Source organism: Bombus pyrosoma, linkage group LG1 (genome assembly GCF_014825855.1).
Source record: "Bombus pyrosoma isolate SC7728 linkage group LG1, ASM1482585v1, whole genome shotgun sequence".
Taxonomy (NCBI): Eukaryota; Metazoa; Arthropoda; class Insecta; order Hymenoptera; family Apidae; genus Bombus; species Bombus pyrosoma.
This window is the reverse complement of record NC_057770.1, coordinates 10,902,363-10,927,935: the sequence shown is the minus strand read 5'-3', so window position 1 is coordinate 10,927,935 and position 25,573 is coordinate 10,902,363. Positions and strand designations below refer to the sequence as shown.

Below are 25,573 nucleotides of genomic sequence, written 5' to 3'. Positions count from 1 at the left end.
CATTGACTATGAATACGATTATTGAAGATAAAATATACCTTTAATTTAATTTTTCAATCAAATTTGTTTTTTGAGTAAAAAAGCCAGCATATCGCGTCCTATTATTTGCAAGTTTTAGTTGCAGTAGCGAAAGGTGCATTTGATAATTAATTAATAATTAGGGGGTAGTTTCAATAGATCATCGCCATCATTGCACATATCATAAGGTCGTATAAAGTTCACGAGATTGTAAATCTGCCTGATATCCAATACTGCACGTAACAGTTACGAAATTCGATATTACAGTTAATAATAATAAACTCTATTAGCGCCTAAAGGCATGACCCATATTATTTCTCTCTTATCGGTGCTAACAGTGGTGAACATAGATGTTATTATTGTGATCTGGAGTGTGATAGCTAACTTTTAATTGTATGGTGTTTTAATGAAGGTCAATTTGTAATTGCATTCATTATATTCTAATAAATATTTTGCAATACAATCGTAACACGTGTGTTGCATAATCTATAATCAAATTTCGTAGAATTCGCTGATTAAATCTTAAAAACCATGTCCATGCATCAATCCATTTAAATCATTTTCGTATGTAAAAAGCTTTTAATAAAATTCTCCTCTTAATACGCAAGTACAAGAATGTCAAAAAATAATTTTGCATTGAAAGAAACGTTGCATTATGTTTAACATATTCATTGATACCCCGGCATATGTTGCGCCGAATTAATTATGGAATTAATATTACTGACACAATTATTGTTCGATAAAATAACATTAGAAAGTCAAAGAAAATAGTAGCCAGTGCGTTGTAGCAAACATTGTTATTTAAACTAAAGGGATTTTTGGTGAAGAATGACTGAAGCTTCAGAGATGAGTTAATTATTAGTAGCAGAGAATATGTTAAAGGCTACTGCAGATGGAATTTTATTTATTAAATTTTGTTCTACTACTATTATTCAGTAATGATAATATCGTAATGATATCTATTAGGTTATCCAAAAAGTTTTTTTCGTTTTACAAGGAAATAATAGATGCACAATATTTTTTGTTTTATATTATTTTATTGAATTACGTACGATCCATGTTGTGTCAATAGAATATAATATAATAGCAAACAAAAACTTTGTTAGTCTTCATCGAGTATCGAATAATAGTAAATTATCTGATTATATTTGTTCAACTCTATTCATTTCTAAACTACAAACATGCATTAGGATGAAATTTCACCCATAATGACATCTACGTAATTTTCTTTGACGATATATACCACAAGTTAACACAGTAATTTCAGACTCCACCCAAAACCAAGTGGGTCGATCATACGTATATCCCGAAATAACAAACGAGTATAATGGCCTCAAATTCTGTGAACAATCTCGTCACAGGACAAGCGTCTTGTTACGGCAATAAATAGAGGACCTAGCCATACGTCCGAAACAACGAATAATGCAAGAAATAATATTGCATGCAACTGACAGGAAGCGAAAGACAGTTTGCGTTGTGAAATTGAAGGCGACAGGATAATGAACGAAGATTACGAACGCGTCCCGTTCAGGGACTAGCACAAGTCTCACGCTAACTTTACATTAAGATACATTCACTTCCCGTCGTGGTGCACTCTGCGTACGCCAATAGACGTTCATCGTCTCGTCTATAGCTACGTGTTACATTATTCGCGACCAACACGACGCACATTTCCATCCCCAACATCTAGTTTTCATTCAGCAAGTAACCTCGCCCCAGGTCTACGGTCTTGAATTCGTACCGACTGTTGTGTCCCAGTTCCACCGAGGGCAATTGTGACTGTAGTGTACACGGAAACGACGCGTTTAGTCTGACTAAACGTTCACAAGATTAGTTGTTTAGTTGGCTAATTTGCTCGATGAATGCGTACCTTCATCCTCCTTCCTGTTCTCATCCCTTTCCGTAAGACTTGTCAGGGGTGATTAACATGACTTAGCCCTTTCCTATGTAGTGTAATAAATTGATGGAAAATTAAAATGTATTTAGATAATAATTGTTTCTTGCTCATTAATATTGCTGTTTCTATATTTCTCGTGTCTAGACTACGGATTTTTATCCAACTTTATATCTTTAGAAACACAAATAAAACAGTGGAATACAGGCAGAGACCCGTTTTGGATATTTTATATAACTTTGGATTTTATGTGAATACTACTTATTTTTGTATCTTCAAAGAACATGAAAATGCGCAGTGTATTGGTATCAATTATAAGAAATACATAATTTTAAGTCTTGGTGGGCATAAGAATTTTAATAATTCTGAGCTATGGTACAAAATAAATTCAATATTTAGTTGTGCGAACGTGAACGTTTGATTTAATTTAACTTTCTGCTTCAATCTTTCTATCTCAAGCCAATTTCCTTTAAAATTGACTCCGCTTGTGTCAATCTTCGAGCAAGGGAAATGAAAGGAAAAACAGTCAGATAAGGATGGAAACAGATATCTGAACACGTAACGAACACTACAATTCGAAACTCCTTGAGGTTATAAAGGCGATTAACAATTTAACGTAAACGTTTATTTTGCACGTAGAACGCGTATCAAAGGATGAAACTTTCTCTGAAGAGAAGATGGAACTTGCACGAGCTCTCGGAGCACGTCTCTCTGTCGACTTCTATCTTGACTCTCGTTCCGCGATCTTTGAATTTCAACCAGAAACGTACATATGTTCGTTCCTTTGCCGTACACGTATGCAACGTGTAATGTGACATCGTAGGGTGGCAACTTCGATACAACCTGCGCCATCCTCTATATCACAGGATTAAGATTAACGTGTACAATCCCCTTTTTTTATTGTGCGCCATCCTATTTTTAATACGCCTATTACACACCGAGCTGTAAAGACGAGTTATTTCGACGGCCGAGCGTATTTTTTCGGTCCGGTTCTAACGAGAAACTCCCGTGTTACCGAGATTCTACGCGAATCAGCAATATGCTGCTCATGTTAGCGAGAAAATTTAACGTATGCGGTAAATACGAGAGAGATTCCACAAATTTTTTAAATTTTAAATTTTTTAGATTCTGCAACGAAAAAACAAGTGTTTTAAAAACTTTTTTTGTACACAATGGTGTACAATATGAAAATACAAGGTGGTGAAGACTATGATCTATACTTTTTATCTTGAATCATTTGAGAGAAGATAACAATAAAGAGAAGTAGAGAGGTTTGTACAATTGTAAGATTTATGGGATAAAATTAATTCCGATATCTTCCATTCTAGTGTTTATGGATATTTAGACATATAAAGACCTGCTTAGGTGATAGAAGCTGGATAAACAATCTTTTATGATTTTATAATTCTTAATTTATAACATTCATTTGTAAATCTTTATTTTCCTACGAAATTTGACATTATTATGCGATTATAAAATCGATTAACACTAATAGATTATAGATAATTTATGATTTCTATAATACCGGTAATAATGTTGATTTAATCGGTGCAAGAAAGGCCAGATGTTCAAATTTCATACTTATGGTCAATAGTGCACGTGATATATTGATCGGAAGCTCTTCAACTCTTTCTTCTGTCAGTTAGCGACGAAATTAGTGTCCGCTAATACATTTTGGCACGGTCATAGTGAAATTCGTTACCTATTGTATGGTTAAATCGAAGTTTCCTGAACAAACAAAGTTGTATGGGTTGTTGAAGCTGTTAGACAGAACGTTAGGGAAAGTTCGAGGCCCTTATCGTCCCTTCCTGTGCGGGCACACGTGCCAGAATTTCCCGATGTTCCCGAAAATAACAAGTTGCTGTCACCAGAGCTTCGATTATAATTTGCCCGACTTGACCCGTCGTAATATAGTGTTTGTCTTGTTGTATATAACTTCTGCGATTCACGTTCATATCTTCAGTTGTATTAAAACACGAAAAAATCAAAAGCAGAAGGATCGCTCCAATATACAGTATCGCACGAAAGTATTTGAATATTCGTAGATACCTTTTATGAATATATTATGTACGTTATACCAGACGTTCTGAAATTTCGTTAGCACTACTATGAAATACCACTGTCATGCTTATATTGACAAATTTTTAAAACAAATCTGATATTCAATATAAAATATCCAAGTTTCATGGACATCCTAAAAGTATATAACCAGTCAGTCATCCATAAAAAAATTTTGTAATAAATATCTTGCAACTTCTCTATACATTTTCAAGTTCGTTTCAAATTTTACGAGTATAATATCACGGTAATGATGTCTCGTTATACTGCTAACGAAATTTCAACATGTTTTATATAACATACACAATATATATATAAAAGCTTCCTGCGGTTAGTATGTATGCATATATTGGAAATTATAATAATAACGTGCAGAAGTAGCGCAGTGAAAATGATAAAAATATATGAAAAAAAATGTTTCAGATAATAGCAACCCGAAAAGTAGTTCGTTGGCATTCTTTAGATTTCCATCCTGTTATCTTGGTATCATAAAAAATAAAGGAAAACACCGTTCATTTTTTCGAAGCTTGCTCGGTGGGAAACGAGGCCGCTCGATGACAGCGTAAAAAGGGCGTGAATTTATATCGCGTTACGCGGATAATTTATTTTTCAAGAAAAAGGAGCTTCCGTTCGCAACGGCCGGTTCACGGCCCGTGGAGTTTATCGCATTAATTCAAATTTATTGGGAAAAGTGCGCGTGGGTGAACGTGGCCGCTCGGACGGTTCAGAAGTTATTCGGCGTAAATCAAATCCTTTACGGCCGTCAGATGCAAAAGTCGTATTCTGAAACAATGCCCTCCAAGTAATGTCCTTTTATTCGGATTCCCTAATGCCACCGCGGGAAAAATGCACTCTGCATTTTCCGTTCGCTCTAGATCGTTGCATTTTTCCACGCTTTTCTGCATCCTTTCCTTTTCTTCCATCGGCTTTGTCTTGGTATCGCAACTCGAATTCAGTTAGATTTCACATCATTCCACCCTAGAGCAAGGTAGAGTTATTCGACGGGAAGATATTTGAGTCAAGGGAAATAAATTGCCACGAAATTTGCCAAATTATATACAAAATATAATTATGAAGAAGTTACAGGCGATCTTTTAAAGACAGATTATTTAACTCGCCATTAGTGGCGTGATACAATGGCATAATCAGAAAAGTTATCGAATATTTGCCACAGAAAATTTTTATGAATGTATTATATCCACTATATCAGACATTAATGCTATAATGAGACAAGGCTATCGTAATTATATTAGTAACATTTGAAACCATTGTTGAAGTTGGAAGTTACAACCGGACACTTTATAAGAGAAATACTATATACATAGCACGAATAGTCTGAAACATATAGTTAAATGATGGTTTTGCTAAATATTGCGACTAACAAATATGATTAATAATTAATTATTCAAATACCCCGTTAGTTTTTGCGAAATGTATCGATTATTCGTAGTAAATATCTTATATCTTCTACATACATTTCAAATTCGTTTCGGTTTTCACCAAAATAATTGATACACGTGTCTCATTATATTGTTAATGAAATTTCAAAATACCTCGTATAGCACACATGACAACTGTGTACAAGTGTTGGAACATTTTCGTGAGCCTATCCGTACAAGTTTGGTTGTTCCGTGCAAAATTCAAGATCGGATTTTAAGATGTCGAAGCTTAGGTACCTCAACTAACTCTACCTTACTATATCTTTCTTTTTTCGAACTTCGCAAAAGCAGCTAGCATTCATCGGCCAAGGCGAGTGAAATCGACGAAAGAATGCCTCCTTTTAATTCAATTCGAAGCACAATCCCGATTCTTCCAGCCAACACGATCGTAAATAATGCATTCACCCTGTTACCTGCCTCGTCGTCGTCGTGTTTAAAAGTGTGCAACACGGCGTTCGAGGTGAGACCGTGAGAAACGCAGCTGTGCATAGAGGGACGGAAGGAATGCAAAGGCAAATCGTCGACTGTAGGCGACGAAAAGCCGCGAACCCACCGACAGAACGCTTCATCGTATACACGAGATTATCCTCCAACATCTGACGATACGGCTTCGATGTTTTGATTGTGACTGAACCTCTTTCACCTTTGTCGCGACCTATGGTCTATTTAGGGAGAATCGAGGTCTGACGTAACGCTAGCCACTTTCATGATAAAGTTATTCGCTCGCCAGGGAATAAAATCGTTTTATGGTATCGCGTGATCTCTCGTCGCCCCTTTGCGGTATATACGTTATGCATTACGCTTATATTTCCCGGTGGCCCTCGTTCTCACGCGAGTTCAACGATGATAATATTCATCTAGGCCTATTTACGAAGAATCCTTGGAAAAGTTCAACATTGCATGGTAAATTTTCCTGGAAGTATTTTGATTAAGTCTTATTTCGACGAAGCTTTCGAAGAAATGAATTTGATCTATTTGAGACACATGTTCAGTAGTATGCAAAACACATGTTTAATCTCACAATCGACTAAAAGGCACGGTTTTTATACTATAATATGAAACTGATTTACAGTGTGTTGAATCTTATAATCGCTTATTATGCTCTTTCCCCGTGGTATTCATATTTAATGTGGTACATTTCAATTGTAAAAGTATTCGATAAATCTTGAGCACATCAGAAATGGTATATAGATAGTATTTCAGACAATACGAAATCTATTCTGGATGTTTATTGTCTGACAGTAATGGTCTGTCTTGGCGTCTGACCATAAACGTTCCTTTCCTACTGCAGCACAGAGCCTTTCCCTTATTTTTTAATTTATTACTCATGATTAAATTGTTTGTTGCTTCCTATTTTATTCGATTACATGCAATGATACTACTATTAAATATTAAATATATTTTATAATAATTTATTGTTAATAAATGATAAATATTCTTTAAAAGACCAAACAAAGTAACAACACATATCTAGTGCTTTCCTCAAAGAAATCTTATGAAAAGAAGATGTACGTAAAACAATTTACGTTCTAAGTGGAAGAAGCTTGGTTTACGTTAATCCTAGGTGTGAAAATACGTTTTCTTTTAACAGTTTCAGTCGCGAGCTGCTCTTCCTTTACCCGATTATCTAACTGAACCTAACTCGCTTTGCGACTTATTTTAAACTAATCCTATTTACAAAGATAGGTTTATTCCTCGACAGGTAGTATGGAAATAAACGGTCGCTTGTCCGAAAACCGTGCGTCGTTTATTATTTTTCGAATACTTTGGTTGCCAACGATTTATGAACTTTTCCTTCAAGGAACAAGTTACGTAACCGATAAAAAATTTTTCAACGTCGTTCTCGTCCCGTAGAAATTTCAAATAACAAGCTATGTTTCCTGACAAGCAAGCTTCATGACAGTTATTTAGAGTTTCGACGTACAAGTATTTTTTAAAGATTCTTTCATGCCCGCCTATGTAAAGAAAGATAAATTGGGAACAAACAATTATAATTGTTGAAAACAAAAGTATATTTAAAATATTCTGTGCCTTTCCAACATCTTTTAAATGGACAATAGCATGTTATATTTGGCTATAATAATGACATATGAATTGTAAACAGTTCAAGTTTAAACGAATCTTTATATATCCGTTTACAATTATTAACACGTGAAGCAGAAGCAAGTGCGTACACGTTTTATAACTTGAATTAACTTAAATTAAAAAGAAACTCAAACAATATATGCATAACACCATAATATATACATTTTATAAAACACACTGCCTTTTAATTGATAAAATATATTGGAATATTTCGATAAAGAAAAATATTGCTCGTATTAATAATAATGAAATGATGGTAATAAAGCATGCATCGGTCATATCATTTCAAATCTTGGACAGAATATAACTCGATTATGAAATTACGCATAAAAGCATTTGGAATAATTTTATTCCTTGTTATCATTACAGTTATATGTATATATAAAAACGTGATGAAATTGGTTTTTGAAAATGATATTGCAACAAAAACATTACCAGAAATTATGAAATTATTTTATATGGAAAGCTCTTTGTCTTTTGTTCTGAAATGAAATAACATGAAATGAAAACCTGGACTGTGTAACTCCTAATTTGACAGAATACCCATATTATTACGAACTAAAATACCTAAAATTATATTTAGTGCTTAGAGAAAAATGTACTATGCAAAACAAGTAGGATATGGCTACTACGAAAATATTTTTAAGTAATGTAGTATTACTGACATTTTAAATAGATAATTTAAATTTATAGTCCCTTGATTGCAGGAAAAGAGATAATAAAGGCAACTTCGATAAATAATTTCACCTTTCTTAGAAAGTCCATAATCCTTACTATAAATTACTTACTATAAATCTATCAAAGTGTACAGATTATTATAAGCAGAAGTGTACACCCACCGATTGGGAATGAACAACAAGCAGCAATAAAATCGTCTTGTAAGCAGTACCATAAAACCATAGCCATAGTGGGACGTACGAACAACGAACAATTATCGCGTGACCGAAGCGTAGGAACAGCCACAAAGAAAAAAAAGGCGTCGAAATGGACGGCGGTCGAATAAGCCACGGCAAATGACTACTCGCAAACATTCCCCAAGGATAGAGAGAAAGAGGGAGAGAGAGAGAAAGGGAGAGAGACAGAGTCAGGCCAATCGGCTTTCAATCGAAGCCAGGGGCTACGTGGTTCGTGTTCAGCCGCGCGTTTCTTCAATGCCGTTGATTAGTAACTACTTTCGGAAATAAACGAGAACAGACGTGCGTCCGTGTGTATCCGTGTTCTATTTCTTTTCGCGGGCGAAGAAACGACGGACGACGACGACGAAAAACCAGAGACGAAGTAGAGAATTGTCGAAGCAAGAAGAGGCGAAGGAGATAAAAGGAAGGAACGAAAGTAAAGTACAGGATGAACTCTTTGTGTCGAGGGGTAGCAACCACCTTTTCCACCTTGCACGAGTAACTGAATCGACCTGAAAGTGCTTATCGGCAGGGCCAGCGTGGTCTGGTTACGAGTGTGTCAGTACACGTGTACGTGTGTACACGTGGTGGATGCTACATGGGCTGTGGATGTGTATGAAGGTGAACCGTAACGAGCAAAGGCTCGACTACGAAACGGTACAAATTGAATTTCAACGGGAACGTACCGGCTGATTCGAACGATCCTGCAACCATGGGGTCCAGTCGGTATCCAAGAGAAGAGGAGAGACGGTCCATTATCGGTCAGAAGGAAGGCCCGTTAAATCATTGGCACGGCAACGGCAATTCCGGTTCTCGCGGTTCATTAGAGCGACGCGGATATATGTATATCGGTCGATATACGTAGCGGTGGTTCATTGCTGATGAACGATAGTGGTGTAGTTGTGGAACAATCAGATTACCATAATGTCGAGCCGTAAGAAGGTTTTCTGTTCCCGCCTCGTTGACTTGATCTTCGCTCGCTTCTTTCTCCTTCCACGCCAAGCAATTGCGAGCGTTTGCTTGCGAACATAAACGAATTCGACGCGACGCGCGTCTCTGCCTCGTATTCCAGGGGGCTGTGTTCACAGGGGGTGAGCTTCCAAGTTCAGACTTTGGATTCCGTCGAAGTTACTCGGCCACGTTTTAAAGGGATTTTGGAAACAACTTCTGACAAGATAGATATAGAAGATACAGAAGGAATCGTAGTTCCTGAGTTACGAAGATTTGTTTGATAGAGTTCTATTAAAATCGATGCTCTTCTTAGGGTAAGAAGTTATTCTCTCTTGTTTTATCCCTTCATAGTAATAAGAAAAGTTAACATATTAAAAGTTATTAAGTTAAGATAAGATACATAAAGTTGAGATACATCTAGCAGAAAATAGAACAGAAAATGGAACATGCAAACTACGGACCATATCTGCACGCTTGAAAACAGTACAAACTTTGCGAACCTAAGCCAGGCAGTGCAAAAACATCTTATGGAAGTCTTAGAGAAGAGGTTAGCTTTACTACAATTGCAATAAACTTTCGAGAAACGATAATTACATGAACATAATTAACAGTAACTATTTAATAAGACGTTTTTAAGTCAGGACTCATATTGCATCATAACCGAATCAATCGTAATTAAATCGTAACATATTCTGACTTTAAGCGGACGTGAAATAGAGGTTTCAAAGACTCGTAGGTTGACCAGGAATAGGTCTACAATCAATAACTCCATTCTCAACTCTTCATCTCGACGAAACACATATTTTCAATTACTCAAAATTGAAGTACACTGAATACAAGCATCCGTGTTTCCTCGTGATCTCGGCCATAGTCACGGAACCGTGCAGAATTCTCTTGGAGGAAGGTCAAAGCAGCTCGGACTATCTCGACGAGAAATTCCCGCGGAGATGAAATTGTGGCGTAGAATTTAAAACGGTTCGTTAGTATACCGTCCGAATACTCCAGTGAATCTGCATGTGAACTACGATTGCGAACTGGCCGCGACTGTATGCTTGCGCTTCTGTAAACAGTGTTCATGCAGCCGTGTAATGCCGGACTACAAGCAGTCAGCCATGTCAAAGGAATTTTCCTGATCGGAAGTCTTTTGCGAGGAGGCCAGTTTCCCTCGATCGAGCAAAACTGATTGCGAAGTATGAAGGACGAGCACTTGATCGGTATTACGGTATAAGCGCAAGTCTAATAGGCCGCATGTCCGAAACGCAAATAGCTTTGCCCATGGCAAACAGAGCCGGTCAAGATTTTAAGACGAGGCTACCCACCGCTTGCTTCCGTCAACAGGATAATATCTTAATAGCAACGACGATTACCGTTCATAATCCCGAATCTTGTTTCGGCTTGATGAAAACGTTATCTAACCGATGACGAAACTTGTGCTATCAACATATGACACAGTAGAAATGGAATGCACAATGACAGAAACTTCAGATTAACGAATGCACAGGGTATCGTATGCATTTTAGTCATCTGAAATATCTCCATCATCTTGAATAATAATGTATTACTTATAAAAGTTGCAGAGTTAAAAAAAAAGTGAAAAACAGTGGAAGTGAATTGCGAATGAACGAGGAGTATTATTAGTAAATGTACAGGATATTCCACAAACTTTGTGTACCATTTCATTATTACAAATTATAAATGAGAATGTTAGTTACTGAAGTTGTGGAATTTGAAAAATATCACTGTAGAAATGTACTAATTGTATGAATGAAGACTAATATTAATGAAAGTACAAGATATTGCACCAACTTTATCCATTTCGTTATTTCAAATATAATATAAATGACAATATTATTTCTACAAATCATAGAATTGCAGAAAGATACAATATGACAGCAATATTTCCTTTACAGTTCCCTTGAGAGAGTTTAGTTAAAACGAAGGATCATGAAATAGAAAATAAGTAAAAATATTGCTATTGCTTCGCAGTTGATTTACTATGATTTGATCTTATTTTTCCACGATGTTTTTTATGAAATCATTACGAGTTCGTCAGATGTTTGCTCTCTGGTCCTTATCTGCAACGGTGGAACAATGGAAGCGAAAATCATTTGGAAAAAGTGTCTTTCTGCAGAAAACTGTCGCGTCGACGTTGTTTTCTAGCGAATCGTCTGTCGTCGAATGCAAATTGCAGTCACCGGTGTTACATTATTATCTTTTTGCCTACCTTAGAAGAAAATGTCCTTTTCTAACAAACTTCCATTGAACCTGACGAGCTTTAAAACTACATTATCGTTCTCGATTCATCGGGCAAATATTCCGCCAAATGAACAAAAGAACTTTCTTATCGCTTCACTTTCCATCAACCTCAGTGCTTTCCCAAACTAATCACCTTCTTTTCGTACATTGTAGGAGAAAGCGATTGGAATTACGGCGGAAGAGGGAGTTCTTTCGAATTAAAGCAAGCAGCAGCGTTGGTTCTTTCAGCTTCTTCTCTCATGAATATCGCGTTACCCTCGATCATTTCGATTCCCAAGTACGCCGAATGAAAACATTTTGGTCGTCATGGTTGAAAACCTCGAGCAGAGTGATTTCCTTCCACATAATCATAGAGCTACTTCCTCTTACTGAATTTTGTATTTCCGTTGCAAATCGAGGCCACGAAAGACTGGAAGAAAACATCGACTGAGAAAACATAGTCAAAGGAATCACCTTGGCTAGGCGCTTGAAAAGACTCGACGTCCTACAAGCCACTTCTCTCTTCATAGCGGTAAACTTACGAGCCGTCGACCAAAATGCGAAAAATTTGCCGACAACCGGCTACAAATAAACTCCCTCTGATTCGGTTCCTCTTCCTTTTTGCACGGTAAACCGGCTTCGCCGTACGCCAGCTACTTCTTTCTCGTAGTCGAGGAAATCTATGTTTCCAGCGGAGTTCCGAGGACCGCGCTTCCGTAGATACGGTTTTCATAAATACTCGACGAACCAGTTTCGAGGAAGATAAGTCCATCTGCATCGCCACGAAGAAAGTTGACGTTATATTTCCTGGGCTTTTAAAGGGAAATTTTCATCTCCGATTAGCTTTCGGATTTTACGAAGATTTCTTTCGAATAATTTATATTGGAATAACGTAACAATATTTAATCACTATAGTTTTTCGATGTATTATATTTCAAATAATTATTTCTTTAATTAGAATATGTAGATAGTTTACTAGGTGGACTTTATGTCTTTATTATTACTATTTTTATATTAATTATATTTCATTTTACAAGGATATAATATCTGAGTTACACGTGGCAATGAGTAAGTTCAACGTGTAAGTAGAATAGACAAATGCAAATATACCATTTCCAATGATTAAAAATTTAACAAGCTAATCGTATTACGCCTGAGCTGAACATTTTATTACGACCAATTTTCCAAAGATTTACTTAGAGTTCATCAATTATTACGAGCTCGAACCAGAGCTGAGTACTTTTTCTATCTCCTAGTACCATCTCCGCGTTTAGCTCGATTTTTCCAACAAAGTTGTCTCTTCTTCTCCCCCCCCCCCCGCCCCTCTACTGTTCGAAACATTTCCAACGAAAATCCTAAAATATTTTTGTTCGCAAATGAAAAAATAACTCGCTACCTCGTCACGCGAACTTATTATGTTTAATTAAATCGAGTTATTAGTGAAAACATGCAGCATATCTTTGCGCACAGGTAAATATTGCAGGAAGCAGAGACATTTCAAACAAAGAACATAGCAATACGCCACTATATTCTGCAGAGAAGGAATACAAAATGGCCAACTGACAATGTTGCATGCGTTTACAAAGGAATTCTGTAAAAATGCACGTTGTAGCGTATATCTCTCATTGAACGGCTATCTTCCCAAATGTTCTACCGTTTCAAATTCAATCTGTTGAAAAATTGATTAAAGCAGTCGAATGAAAATGTCCCCTGAAATTGAACGGCTCTTAGCAAAAAATGGATCTTGTTCATAATTGTCTTTCTTCAGGAGAGCAAAAAAGTACTTAATACCTGTTTAATACGTTTAAATTCTTTTAAACAATTTAATTATACAATTTCTAGGAGTATGTCTGTAATTATATTGCATTGAATTATGAAGTTGTGAATCTCATAATAAAAGTTGATTTTGCAGAAACTACTAATTCATTCTTGATAGTATCAATATTGTGTAGAATCATATTGAGTGTGGTTTCTAACTATTAGAGATATTATAACATAATACGTAAAACAAAAAAAACTTTGACAAGGATAAGTTTTGTTATAAGCACCTGAATTATTCTTAAAAACTAATTTTGGAACATTTCGAAATTCGAAAATTCGTAATATCGTTACCATAATATGAAGAGAGTTAGTGGTGTTTAACAAATATTTTCTCAAATATTCTACTAGAATAAAAATTCCGAATAACATCGATGCCAAAGCAGCCAAATAAATATATTTTTTTAAATTGCTCGTTAGCTTCGAAACATTTTAGAATTTGAGGAATTTGCAGTGTCGCTGTCATGATATAGAGAGTTGGTTGGTGATGTCTAACACATGGCAAGAGTTCAATTTCGTCGTACAGTGCGTTTACACTATAATTGAAATTCTTACTGCGACGCAGTAATTCCTGCGCTCTTTGTACCATGACATTGTTCTGATCTCTTTGATCGACGTTCTTCAAAGTCAGACCACGCAACCGGAAATCATCATTTATTGGTCCGCGTTGCTCTATCGAAAATCGGGAGCCGTGGCAGATTAGAAATTTTTCTCTTTCACCCTGAAAACGCTTTGTAGCCTGCTCGTTTCAGTAATTTGATTGACCATGGAACGATACCGTGTATCTCTATCAAAATTTTTGAACCTTGATTCTTTGAATCTGGTGTTCGTTAGTTAAAAAGTGCCGGTTTCTTTCTGATACAAGTAGCATGTTGGGATTTCAATTTTGTTCACTCTTCTCTTGATATTTTTCATTATCTATGATTCTATGTTCAGTTCCAACTTACTCATCAAAGTTTTACCGTGCGATAAACTTCGTTTCCAAAGTAGCTTTACTTCTTAGAGTTTGAAACAGATTGAAAATATGCAATAGTAAGCCGTAAGAATACAACAATATTGAAAAGAATATTTTACGTACTGAGATTACAAGAAAAGAACATGGTAGGTACATCGTTGTCGATTTCTTTTATCTTAATGTCACTTTATGATTAAACAAGAGAATTTTAGATTATATTAGATTATATTAGATTTAAAAATGTAAGACTTTTAAAAATACCTGATAAATTGAGCTAGTTTCGTCGAAACCAATAGTATAGTTTTTGAGACAAGTTAATACTAACATTTTATTTACCATACGTTGAAACATATTATTTAAGAAACCCATTTAGTCAAATTATTAATTGTTATATACTTTTCTCATCGTGTTTATAATATATTTAATTATAATCAAAACTTTTGAATAAAATTCGTATTATACTTTAGTATTGAAAAAATAGAACGCCGTCGTTCGGTAAAGCGAAGTAATATAACTCAGAAAAATCAACGCTGCCTATGAACATTGAATCTGGTCGACTGAAGTGATCAGAGCGTTATACGCAAAGATAAATGGTTCGATAAATGTTGCAAAGGAATATAAATATTTTTCGCATAGCGGACCGTGTATGTTTTATCGAAATATCGTGTTAATTTCCAGCGTGACTGTCGCGAGTCGTGTACTACCGCGGTTAACATAAAGCTCTCGTTATTGTCCACCCTTTGTTCGACGAACATTGTTTTCAGCCATGTTTCAAATTTAAAACATCCTGTTTCGGTTTTGCCGTCCATAGTAAAGTAATGTTAATGTTCAGTTTCACCCCGTCGGCGATCCGTGTTTTGCCGGGAGATTTATTTCTGCGAGCTGGTGCGTTTTTGGTCTCCGCTCAACAAGGAAAATGCGTAGCCAACGAATAAAAGGAAAAAAGATACAGTAGAAATAAAATAGAGAAAGTTCCGTCTATAGTATCGTTTGCATTAGAACACCCGCCATATTCGAGCCATCATATTAATTCCGTTTGCGTTCCACTTGCTGGTGGAAACCGACTTCCGCCGGGTTTTCAGACTTAAAACAATGCTCCGAGAGTCGATGAAATATCACTGGTTATAAAGAGGCGGAATCAGAATAAAAATACTGGCTAGGATACGAGGAAAAGCCAACAAATTTTCATGGTAAGTGCGTACACGAATACGCATTTGTATCATGTATAGTGCTCCAATAGTCATTGTCCAAACAACAAGGTGGCGATTTTATGGCGATTTGAAAAAATACATTAAAAATATGAGATAAAATTTGTTTGTACTTTAATTAGATGTTATATTCAATGGCTTGAGAAAGTATTTATCAAAAAATATTTATCGAAAAGTATTTTCCAATGAAACCTTTTTATCAGGTTTTAGGTGATAGGATTGTAGTATTAAATAATACGAAACTTGATATACTTGGACTTAATTAATTAATACGTAAATCTTATTGTCGATTAAGCTATGATTACTAGAGCACAGATACGAGTTGGTGTTTCTACGCTATATCAGCGGAGACACAGCAGAGAAAGATTTTAAGCTCCGAAGCTTAACTTGGATAGCACTGCCGTAAGCCATCATAAAGACCAAAGTGTGCTTTCTCCAAGTTTAGAGAATTCACTCTTGCCCTATTCTATCTACATGTCTTGTTTCAAAAATTCTGTAGAAATGTAATACTAACTTTACGCGCTGTGATAAAACAGGTTGTTCTACTATGAAAAACTTTATGTGATTTTGTAAAAACAAGATTGTAAACATTTTAATCTAACTTTCGAATTGGGGATCTTAAGATCAACATGTAATCGTACGACGCGTAAGTGGTTTACGAGGAATCGAAAGAAACCTATTCAAAGTTTTATGGACTGATTGTACCATAACGAGGGTTTACGATACGACAATCAACATCGAACGATGGGGAAGAAGCTCGAAAATTTTTGAATCCGAATTGGAATTCGAAGTTTCTAATACAAACATCTCTTAAACTACGTGCGGAACTTCTTTGTGGTTAGAAGTAAATACGAAGTCTTGTTCATAAACTAGTCTCAAAAGTCTTAAGATATATTTTCATATAATATTAAAAGTCATGGCTTTTGTTACGACATTCTATGACATCATAATATTCTTATGTGACTATTTTTATGTAATTTAATATCATGATATTTAGTTATATTTAAACATAACGTCGAAATAGTTTTGTAGGCTACTTGTGATTTTAGTGAAATTAGAAATTTTGTAGAATGAAAGTAACGGGAATGGTAGAAAATGAATGAAAAATGTTAACGTAACACGTGTTGCTTGTTTTTAGAAAAATTCGTTTCTCGAACGTTTCCATTCGTTCACGTAGCAACATTAATATCTTTAACAACCTCCTACATCTTCCATCTAAAGAAGACGCTTCGATAACGACTTGTCCTCGAAGTTCGCTCTTGAGAAAACGTAGCAGAGGTAAATTTTTCGTGACAATAGATGCTTCAAGAGACGCATCTTCGAGCAAGCAAATACTAATAGATCAATGGTAGTCGACAGGAAAAATGTTAAAGTGTAGGAAAATTCGAGAGTGGCAAATATTAGACAACGTGTTTGCAAGATTTCGTTCGAGATACGAGACGAAAGCCTCGTTAAGTCGAGAACAGACCGCCGCTTTTAGTCACTTCCCGCTAAGAACTTTCCTTTTATTAAGAGAAATTCGAAAATTTTTCCTTCTTTTGTTCCAACTTCCGACTTCTAATTGTCTGAACATATGTATATGTGTGTGTATGTGTGTGTGTGTGTGTGCGTGTATCGTTTCTGATAGAACAAGTTTAAGAATATTTTCTTTACTTCTTCATTGAAAATACTTTTCCATTTCGCTATTCTTGTCAAGTGTTACGTTTATCGAATCTCATAGTAAGTAGAATAGAATAACATTTGAAACTGTGATATGAAGTTCTTAAGAGGACCTACAGTCTGTCATATATTCCTATCTACGAATCTTTTTAATTTAAACTAATATTGAAAGAATGTCGAACTAAGTAGATAGAAAATAAATTACATGTATTACTAAATAACAATATTGTGCAAGTAAGAGTTAATGAAAATCCTGATTTAAAACTTTTGAAAAATAAACCACACAAATTTGTACCATCTTAACCAGTTCTGATTAATATCAAATTTCAACATCAATTTACTACCAAGATTATTTCAATAAAAATCCTTTATCTACTAGGAACGTATATAAATCAACGAAAAATTCCCTGCAAGACTTTAGATTACCCATTTATCATCTCGATCGATCAGTCTGGTCTATCCACGTCGATTTATCGAGGAAGAGCGTAACAATCGCGTCTAAGAATGCCAATTAACGTGACTGGGAACTCGATTGGAACTCGAGCGCGTCTACTTTCCACCACGAAGGAAACGATTAGTCGACAAGCTGGAGAAAAGGGGAACGTAGAACGCGGAGATTTTCGACGGTGCTCGGTGACGCCTTGATGAGGGTATTATTCTGAGAGTTTGTACGTACCTTGGAGAGTGTGGTAGGGTGCGGATAAAGGTTGACAAGGCAGCTCTGCCGTCTGAGCCGGTAGTCCCAGCGTGTCTCCAGATGCGGAATCTCCATGGTGTCGCAAATACTTTGTACGTGGGAGGCGGTGTGCGCGCTCTGCGGCCCAAAAATCGCCGCTACACCGCTTCGCAGCAAGTGGCACACTGAAATCAAACATGACTCTACGTTATGTACATGGATACGTACACTTATACACAATGTTATTTGCTCATTCAAGTTTCGCGCAAATTGCTTCAATTTTCATAAAAGGGAGCTTACTTTTGGAAAAATTTAATGTTGCAAGTATGTGAATTATGACACAAGTTGAAGAGTTCAAGAACGGGTGTTGAGAATGGGTAATTTTAAATTTAGTTTGAGAAGATTGTTCGAGGAAAACAGGTTGTGAAATATCCGGGAATATTACATTTTTGTTAGTTGGCTCGGGAGAACAATTTGATGTTCAAAATGAAATGATAGTCAAAAGTTTAACTTAAAGATCTATTTGCGAAATATTTGTGGATGTAAAAATTAGGACCAACTCTAAGAAAAATTAATACATTTGTGTTAATAATATTTTAAACTAACGTGGTCGAACGTGAAAAGATTATTAAGATTAATATCGTGAAAGATATAGCGATTTGGTTATATAAATCTTTAACTTGTGTACATTCTGATATTATCGAATAAAATTCGTCTTATGATATACGCAATAAAACATCGATTAACCGAGACCTTAATGCCGACTGAAACTTACAACTGTTGCGTGTATGTTTTGCGCCATGAGCAAGAAATGTATTGTTTTGAAACTAAACAACAATTGTATCGTATGTCTCGTATAAGAAAAATTAATTTCCAGACCACGGTTAATCGAGCTTCTACTGTATTGTACATAAAAGAAGATAGTTTAGATTTAATTAATGAAAAACTGCATTGATATATATATTCTGAGTGTTGAATTCACGTCGAGAACTTCCAGATTTCTACTATTGATTTCATAATATTTATCAAATATCAAGTTCGTTGTGTTTCAGAAATACTGTTTAAAAAGGTACGTAATTTATGCCATAGAATCAAAGTATGTAGTTTGTTCACCAACTAAGTATATACGTAAATAGAAGCAAATATTTGGAATCGATAAAAGTTTGCTTGAAATCGCAACACCGGAAAGGATAAAATCACGAACATTCCAAATATTATTTCCCCAGTTTCAAAAATTCATTTTTATGCTCTTAAAAGATTACGTTGCGTAATAAGACGAGTAGTAAAATAAAGAAAATCGTTCGCATTCGTATCGTAAAATCGTGTAGGAAAGAGCTTGAACTGTTGGAGCGCATAACGTAACTGTCACTCGGTTGCCATTATCGATTAATCAGCCAAACTCCCGAAACTTCCAGCGTACAAACTTTCCCCTATATCCTGTCTCCCATCTTCCCATCTTCAACTTAAAGGGTCACCATGGCGCTTGGCAAACGAGACATCGCTCCGGTTACGATCTTTCCTATCCAACGTATTTAATCGATCCCTTTCTGTCTTTAATTTGCCAAATAAATGTTTCCTTTGTCATCGGTTTCAACTTTGATTGCCGTAGGAGTTCCGAATAAATTACCAAACTGTAGGATAAAGTTTATTCTGTTTACCAGAGCGAAGTACTTCACGATGGAAACTTTGTTTTCTTCGTTTCCGTAATTGCTATCTCTGTAGAGTTATATATCTTAGATTATCCGCTTTTGAGCTGCTTGACTCTTTAATTTAGATCTCGCGTAGATTGTAGAAACATACAAATTCGTTACGTAGACTTAATATGTATGTTATATTATACTGCACCGACTAGTATACGTTATAAACACATACATACACATACATGCATTTCTATATATGTCACCAGTATATTACATACCCAGCCTGTAAATTTTACGGGAATAAACTATTCGTTTCCTTTGTGACATTGGGCATTAATTATTTAATGGTTAATGAAATTGAGACATTCAGAAAGTTAATTAAGTTAATCAGTTTGGCTTTTCAGAAGCTAATATAAAAATCTTCAATAAAATTGTTATATTTATCAACATAAAAATATTCTCAAACTTAGAAAGAAAACAACTATCGTAATAATTACATAATAACAATGTTATATACTTCATTCCTTCATACGTTTCGTAACACAAGCTGCTGTCGACTTTAATTTTCCCTAGGGTATTTTATGTTTTATATTTTTCACCATTCGCAAAAAAATACTTTCCTCTTCGGGGAAACGGCGCAGCTTTAATTAACAAGGTATTTAGGTAATCACGTTAATGTATATCGTGTTTAATACGTTTCATAACGGGATAGCGTTACGCCGCGCCGACTACGAGGAAGCAGATTATCGAACGCCAGTCACTCGTAATTAGTCGTGACAGGTAATATTTTGTAATTGGATTCGCTCCTCGTTAAAGGTGTCACTCCGTATTTATATTTATTATTCTTTTTCCGATTTTATTCGTACGATTGAATCTCGCGTAACGGGTTCTCTTCAATTTTCTGGCTCGTTAAGCGCGTTAATCTTAGACGATTTTGTCAACCGGATCTCTTTGCCATGTACGCTTTAATTATGTACATGCAAAGAGCATTGAATTCTCTCGTGGTTTCGGTCCTTATTTCACGCAAGCTCTTTCATTCGCTTTGAAAGATTTAAAAGAAGCTAGGACAGCCATGGTAATCTGCAATTAATGATAAACTATTTTGCTACATTCTTCTTTTCGTAGATTAATTGAAACTGAAATTCGTAGATTAATAAACAAGCAGTAAGGGAAGAAGAATTAGGCACAGAACGAAGGTGACATGCAATTATTTCCTGAACCACATACCCTCAACTCAGTACCAAAGATCAATTTGTGAGTAGAATATATCGGTTTTGTTGAGGACAATTTAATGAAACATAGCGTTGCGTCTTATAATAAAGGAGAAGTCAGTTGAGAAATTCTTCAAATCTTTCGTGGGTATTTAGTATCCACACGATACAATTCTCGGCCTTCCTTAGTCGTATCAAGGAAAATCTTCAGTTAAAATAAGCCATATAAGATATATAATATTAAGTTGTTCGGAATGTTTATGGCAAAAGTTAAGAAAAGATTGGGATCCAATGAATTTATCGATATTTTGTGAATTAGCTAAATTTGTATGAGATCAATTTCCTGCATTTCTATTAGAATTTTTTCTCAGAAGACCTAAACACTGGGAGTAAACGAATATTAATTAATAATATAATAATACTAATAAACTTAATAATAAAAAGGTATGTTAGCATAAGTGGAATTCGAACGTACTGCCAAACTACTAATAATTGAGTAAAATATTATTTCTCGAGGCAAATATTTCAGGAAGCCATCGATTATATCTATACTCTAAATACAACTTTTACGCGATGTATTTCGTACACTAAAAAGTATTAGACCTAGAATCTTAAACATACAATTTTGTACGTGTTTTTCACAATATACTTTGTAATATGGCTATTTTATGTGGTTTTAGTTTTCTGTTATTCATGTTTCTCTTCGTTGGTAATGAACAATGCGTAGAATACACGAACGTGGAATTTCTTCTTTTTCGTTAATACGAAACCATCCGGATTTCTATGCGGTTTTCGCATATACGATTCGCGGTTCCGATCGGACCATCCAATGAAATTGCATCTGGAATTTCAATATACCGAGTATCATACTTTAACCTTTAAACGCCGCTAGCATTGTCCGGTATTGCTTTGAGATTCGACTTCGTTTTTCTTCTCAGTGGTGCCTGTCTGTGTTCCACTTGGAAGCTGACTTTGCGGACCGATTACAGAGATTCCGATTGATAGAGGATGTTCGTAAGTACCACAGGGAACCACGAAACCCTTGGTCGATCCTTTTGTGGTATAAAATCTAGCCTGCAGGGGACATTAGGTGGGTTTCCATCGAATAAATGATCAAAAGGCAGCGGACGAATAAAGCTCTTCCTATCGGTGACAACGGTGTGTGTTTGCATGCTTCGATGTCTTCCCTGTGTGTTCATTTCGAGTGCATCACCATGAAATTCGTTCGGAAAATTAGGGAGAATAACTTTGCACGTATTGCGATGATTTAAGAACGAGTAGATTTTAAAGAATTAACCTATCTACCAAATGTAATTTGTAGATTTTTACACATTTATATATGTGAAATATCCAAATGAATAATACGTAAAATACGTGAAGTAGAGTATTCATTATAATTTTTAACGGGTAAAACGGATATTTACCGCCGACGGTATCCTTTCTGGGAAAAATCCAGATGAGAATCCAGGAAATGGATCTTTAAAAACATCTCGTACAAATTTAATCTACATACTCATTCTAATATTATCGACAAAATATCTATATATTCATTCTATTGGAACTTTTCCTTTTTCCAATAAATGTGATAGCTTCTTTTCGTAATTGAATTAAATTGAACTAGAAGATTCTAGAGATACAAATAATTATCACCGCTAATATTCTAAAACTGCTACTAAAGAACAAGATTCTTTTACAATTAGATTATAAGCTTCGCCACAAAAGCATAGGTTTCTATGAAAATCTCACGTGTTCCCTTTTATCTATTTTCGGACGAAACACCTGGAGAGTTTCTATCTAACCAAGTTATGTTTGTTCATTGGAAATGTACGCACGATTCTCCATTTTCGAAACGAACTTTCTTCACTGTTCTGGAAGAGTCGTCCTTTTATACAAATAAACGCGAAGAATAAAGGGTGGTCGGTGTCTTTCCAAAAAGAAGAAGATGAAGAAAAAGAGAAACAGACAGAAGGAAACTTACGAAGAAAGTTTTCCTCGTTCTTCGAATATTCCTTTTTACTTAGTGGTCGCTGGAAGCTCGGCAGAACCAAGGAGAAAAGACACTCCCAAAGATAAGGTAAGGGAAACGCGCTTCAGCATTCACAAGATCATCGTTCGTCCTACGCGTGCTGAGGAAACGAATGCAATACCTTGAAATATGTATTTTGCAACATATCCGCGGAAGAAATACGATATATCTCGCAGCAAGACCACGTATTTCCTGCTTGAATCCAGTTCGTATCATCCCGGCTTTGCGAGTTGATAGGATTATCGCTTATTAATGTATCAAAGCCAGTTGGCAAGCTGTGTGCAGCCTGAGAAACACCCTTCATCCCTTTTGTCCTTTGCCTAAACTGAAGTCCAACTGCATCTAACTCCTCGAGTTTCCCTTTAAACGTTCGACATACGGATAGTAATTATAAAGCAGGTCGTAGTAATATCGGATACCTATCTTGGTTCTTAACTTAGAAAATCTTGACTAAGATACAGATAGAAATAAAAAAGAGTAAACTTAGGAAATTTCATTTGAACGCTATGAATTTTGTAGACTTAATGACTTCTCTACTTAGGAAATTCAATGATCGATAATCGTCAAATTGGCAATCTGGTATTTAGTAATGTGGGCTTTTATTTTCTTAAAGCAAAATATACTAAGTTGTGAAACTTAGTTTTAATTATCTGCACGACTTTTTAAATTGTAGTACATTATACATTTTTGTTAGTTTCAGAGAGCTACATTTATTTGCTTCGATAGCTCGAATAGCTTTTATAAAACCGCAACTACTCGTATTTCATACATTTTTCGTTTAACTTTGTTCTTGACATCTAGAATATTCATTGAAACATTTATTTTGTTGTTTATTAAAAAATTTTTGAAATTGACACAGATGTAAGACACAAAGGGAACGTAGTAATTTCCATTAATAAATCAAAACAAAATTTGAGCGTTATTCCTTATATAAAAAATACTAACCCTAAATCTCCATCAGTATCATGAATAAAAGAAGAGTTGAAAAGAAATATAATTTACCAATAAATAATTCAGAAAACACTTACATATATGGTTCCAAAATTTCATCACAAATATCATCGATACGAAGGAAAACTTTCTTTAAATTTCTTTTCTCCACGAGCGTACTTACGCGATAAATTGGAAGCCTCTTCGAATACCCATAGCAGGTTTGTCCTGTCGCATAAACTTCATTGTGTCAAATAATAATTGTAATATGTAATTAGTTGGAACGACGTTCGCGAAAAGAATAACGTTTGTAGAACGAAGGGGAAATTATTACTCGACGTATTATTCGAGCGCAGAAGGAACTGGAAAAGATACAATCCTTCTGCCGGAAACGATATATGTCTTTATTCTCAGGAGGCTTCTTTCCGTCGGATCCATTCGAGTGTTTCAGAATGTCTGTTGGTCGACTCACCGTTCCACTTAGTTTTCCAGTACGTAGCGGACCACTCTTCTTCCGTATTCGTTCCTTATTCAAGATTAGGCCGTCTGTGTGTATACCAACCTACTGTAGAGCTTCACGATTCCCTTTCTCCCTTTTCCCTTCGTACTTTATCCTCTGGATTTTTGTCTTCACCACGAATTCTCCCGGTTTGTCGGATCCTTCTAGTCCCTTCCCTTTTAAACGAGTACTCCTTAATTCTTATTCACCGCGTGACGGCCATGCTTTGTATATTTCCCCTTCTCGTTCCTGTCTTTTCTCTTTGCAACTTTCGTCCACGATGGAACTCTGTTGAGAGCTGTAAATTACATATTGATAATCCTTTGTGAAGCAAAAGATCAAGAAAAATCCAAACCTGGTCGTTGTAAAACACTATCATCCTCATGATTATATCTCTTCAAACTAGTCAACACACATCTATCAGTGAAAAACGCAAACGATAACTAAGAAAACGAACTAACCATCTCTAGTACATCGTTGTCGATCACTTAGAACTCAAGCAAACTTACTAAAACATTCGAATTTTTACTAAATCTCGAATACTTAGATTCTTACCAGATGTCTGACTCAAACAATATTGAAATAGATTCTCACAATATACACGCTCGGATTCAAAAACACGCTACTTAGGACACAAGTACTATTTCTATTTACACGCTATTCTGTTTGCTAAATAATATTTGAATAAAAAATCCTCGAATGTTTAAAACGTTTAAAAAGAAAAAAGAAATCAAGTAAACGGAAATAATGAAAATTATAACTTGCTTCCGGATCGGAAAGACACGTTGTGAGATTTCGTATAGCGAATATCGTAACCTCGAAATTTCGTCGCGCTATCGCCTCGTTCAGGCTTTGATAACCCGGTTAAGATACGACACGCTACTCTACTCATTCTCCCCAGATTTCCGCGGGAACTAGAGAAGACCGTTTTATCGATAGATCGATATTTCGCGGGCGTCTACCTTCATAAAATCCCTTAAATATCTGTAACATAATAGTCAACGATACGACCACGAAAACACCATCGCTTCCGGCCAGTGGATATCGGCGCGGTTAATAGGGTAGTCCATTTTATGAGCGGATAGAGAGAAGAAACGAAAGGAAGAGAAAAATAGAGAATGGAAGGAGGAACGAGAACGTGGTTCTAGACATTTATAGCTTCTGCCCTATTGAATCCTGATCGGTGGCTCGATTGAAAAACTCGCGTATCCTCGTGATATCTGATGCACGCAGTATCGCGCCTTTAAAACTCGACTCGCTGTTGATTCAGAACAATGTACGCTGCTGCGAAATGCCTGATCGAACGGATTGGTTCCGCCTTTTGCTTGCCTTCTTGTTCTTCCCGTTGAGGTTTCTTGTTTTACGAAGTCTTGAC

The 25,573-nt window shown here is 35.8% G+C and overlaps 1 protein-coding gene across 8 annotated transcripts in view; it reads right to left on the bottom strand.

Annotated features, from left to right (window-relative positions):
* Positions 1-25,573, bottom strand: part of LOC122565560 (glutamate receptor ionotropic, kainate 2) — a 290,846-nt gene that overhangs the window by 115,807 nt on the left and 149,466 nt on the right. For all 8 annotated transcript variants that reach the window (XR_006316322.1, XM_043725807.1, XM_043749063.1 and 5 more), the window contains exon 4: positions 17,893-18,077. Coding sequence is in view for 7 of the 8 variants with exons in the window: in XM_043725807.1 (XP_043581742.1) it covers positions 17,893-18,077 (185 nt within the window). In the remaining variant the exon portion in view is untranslated. The remainder of the gene's footprint in view (positions 1-17,892; positions 18,078-25,573) is intronic.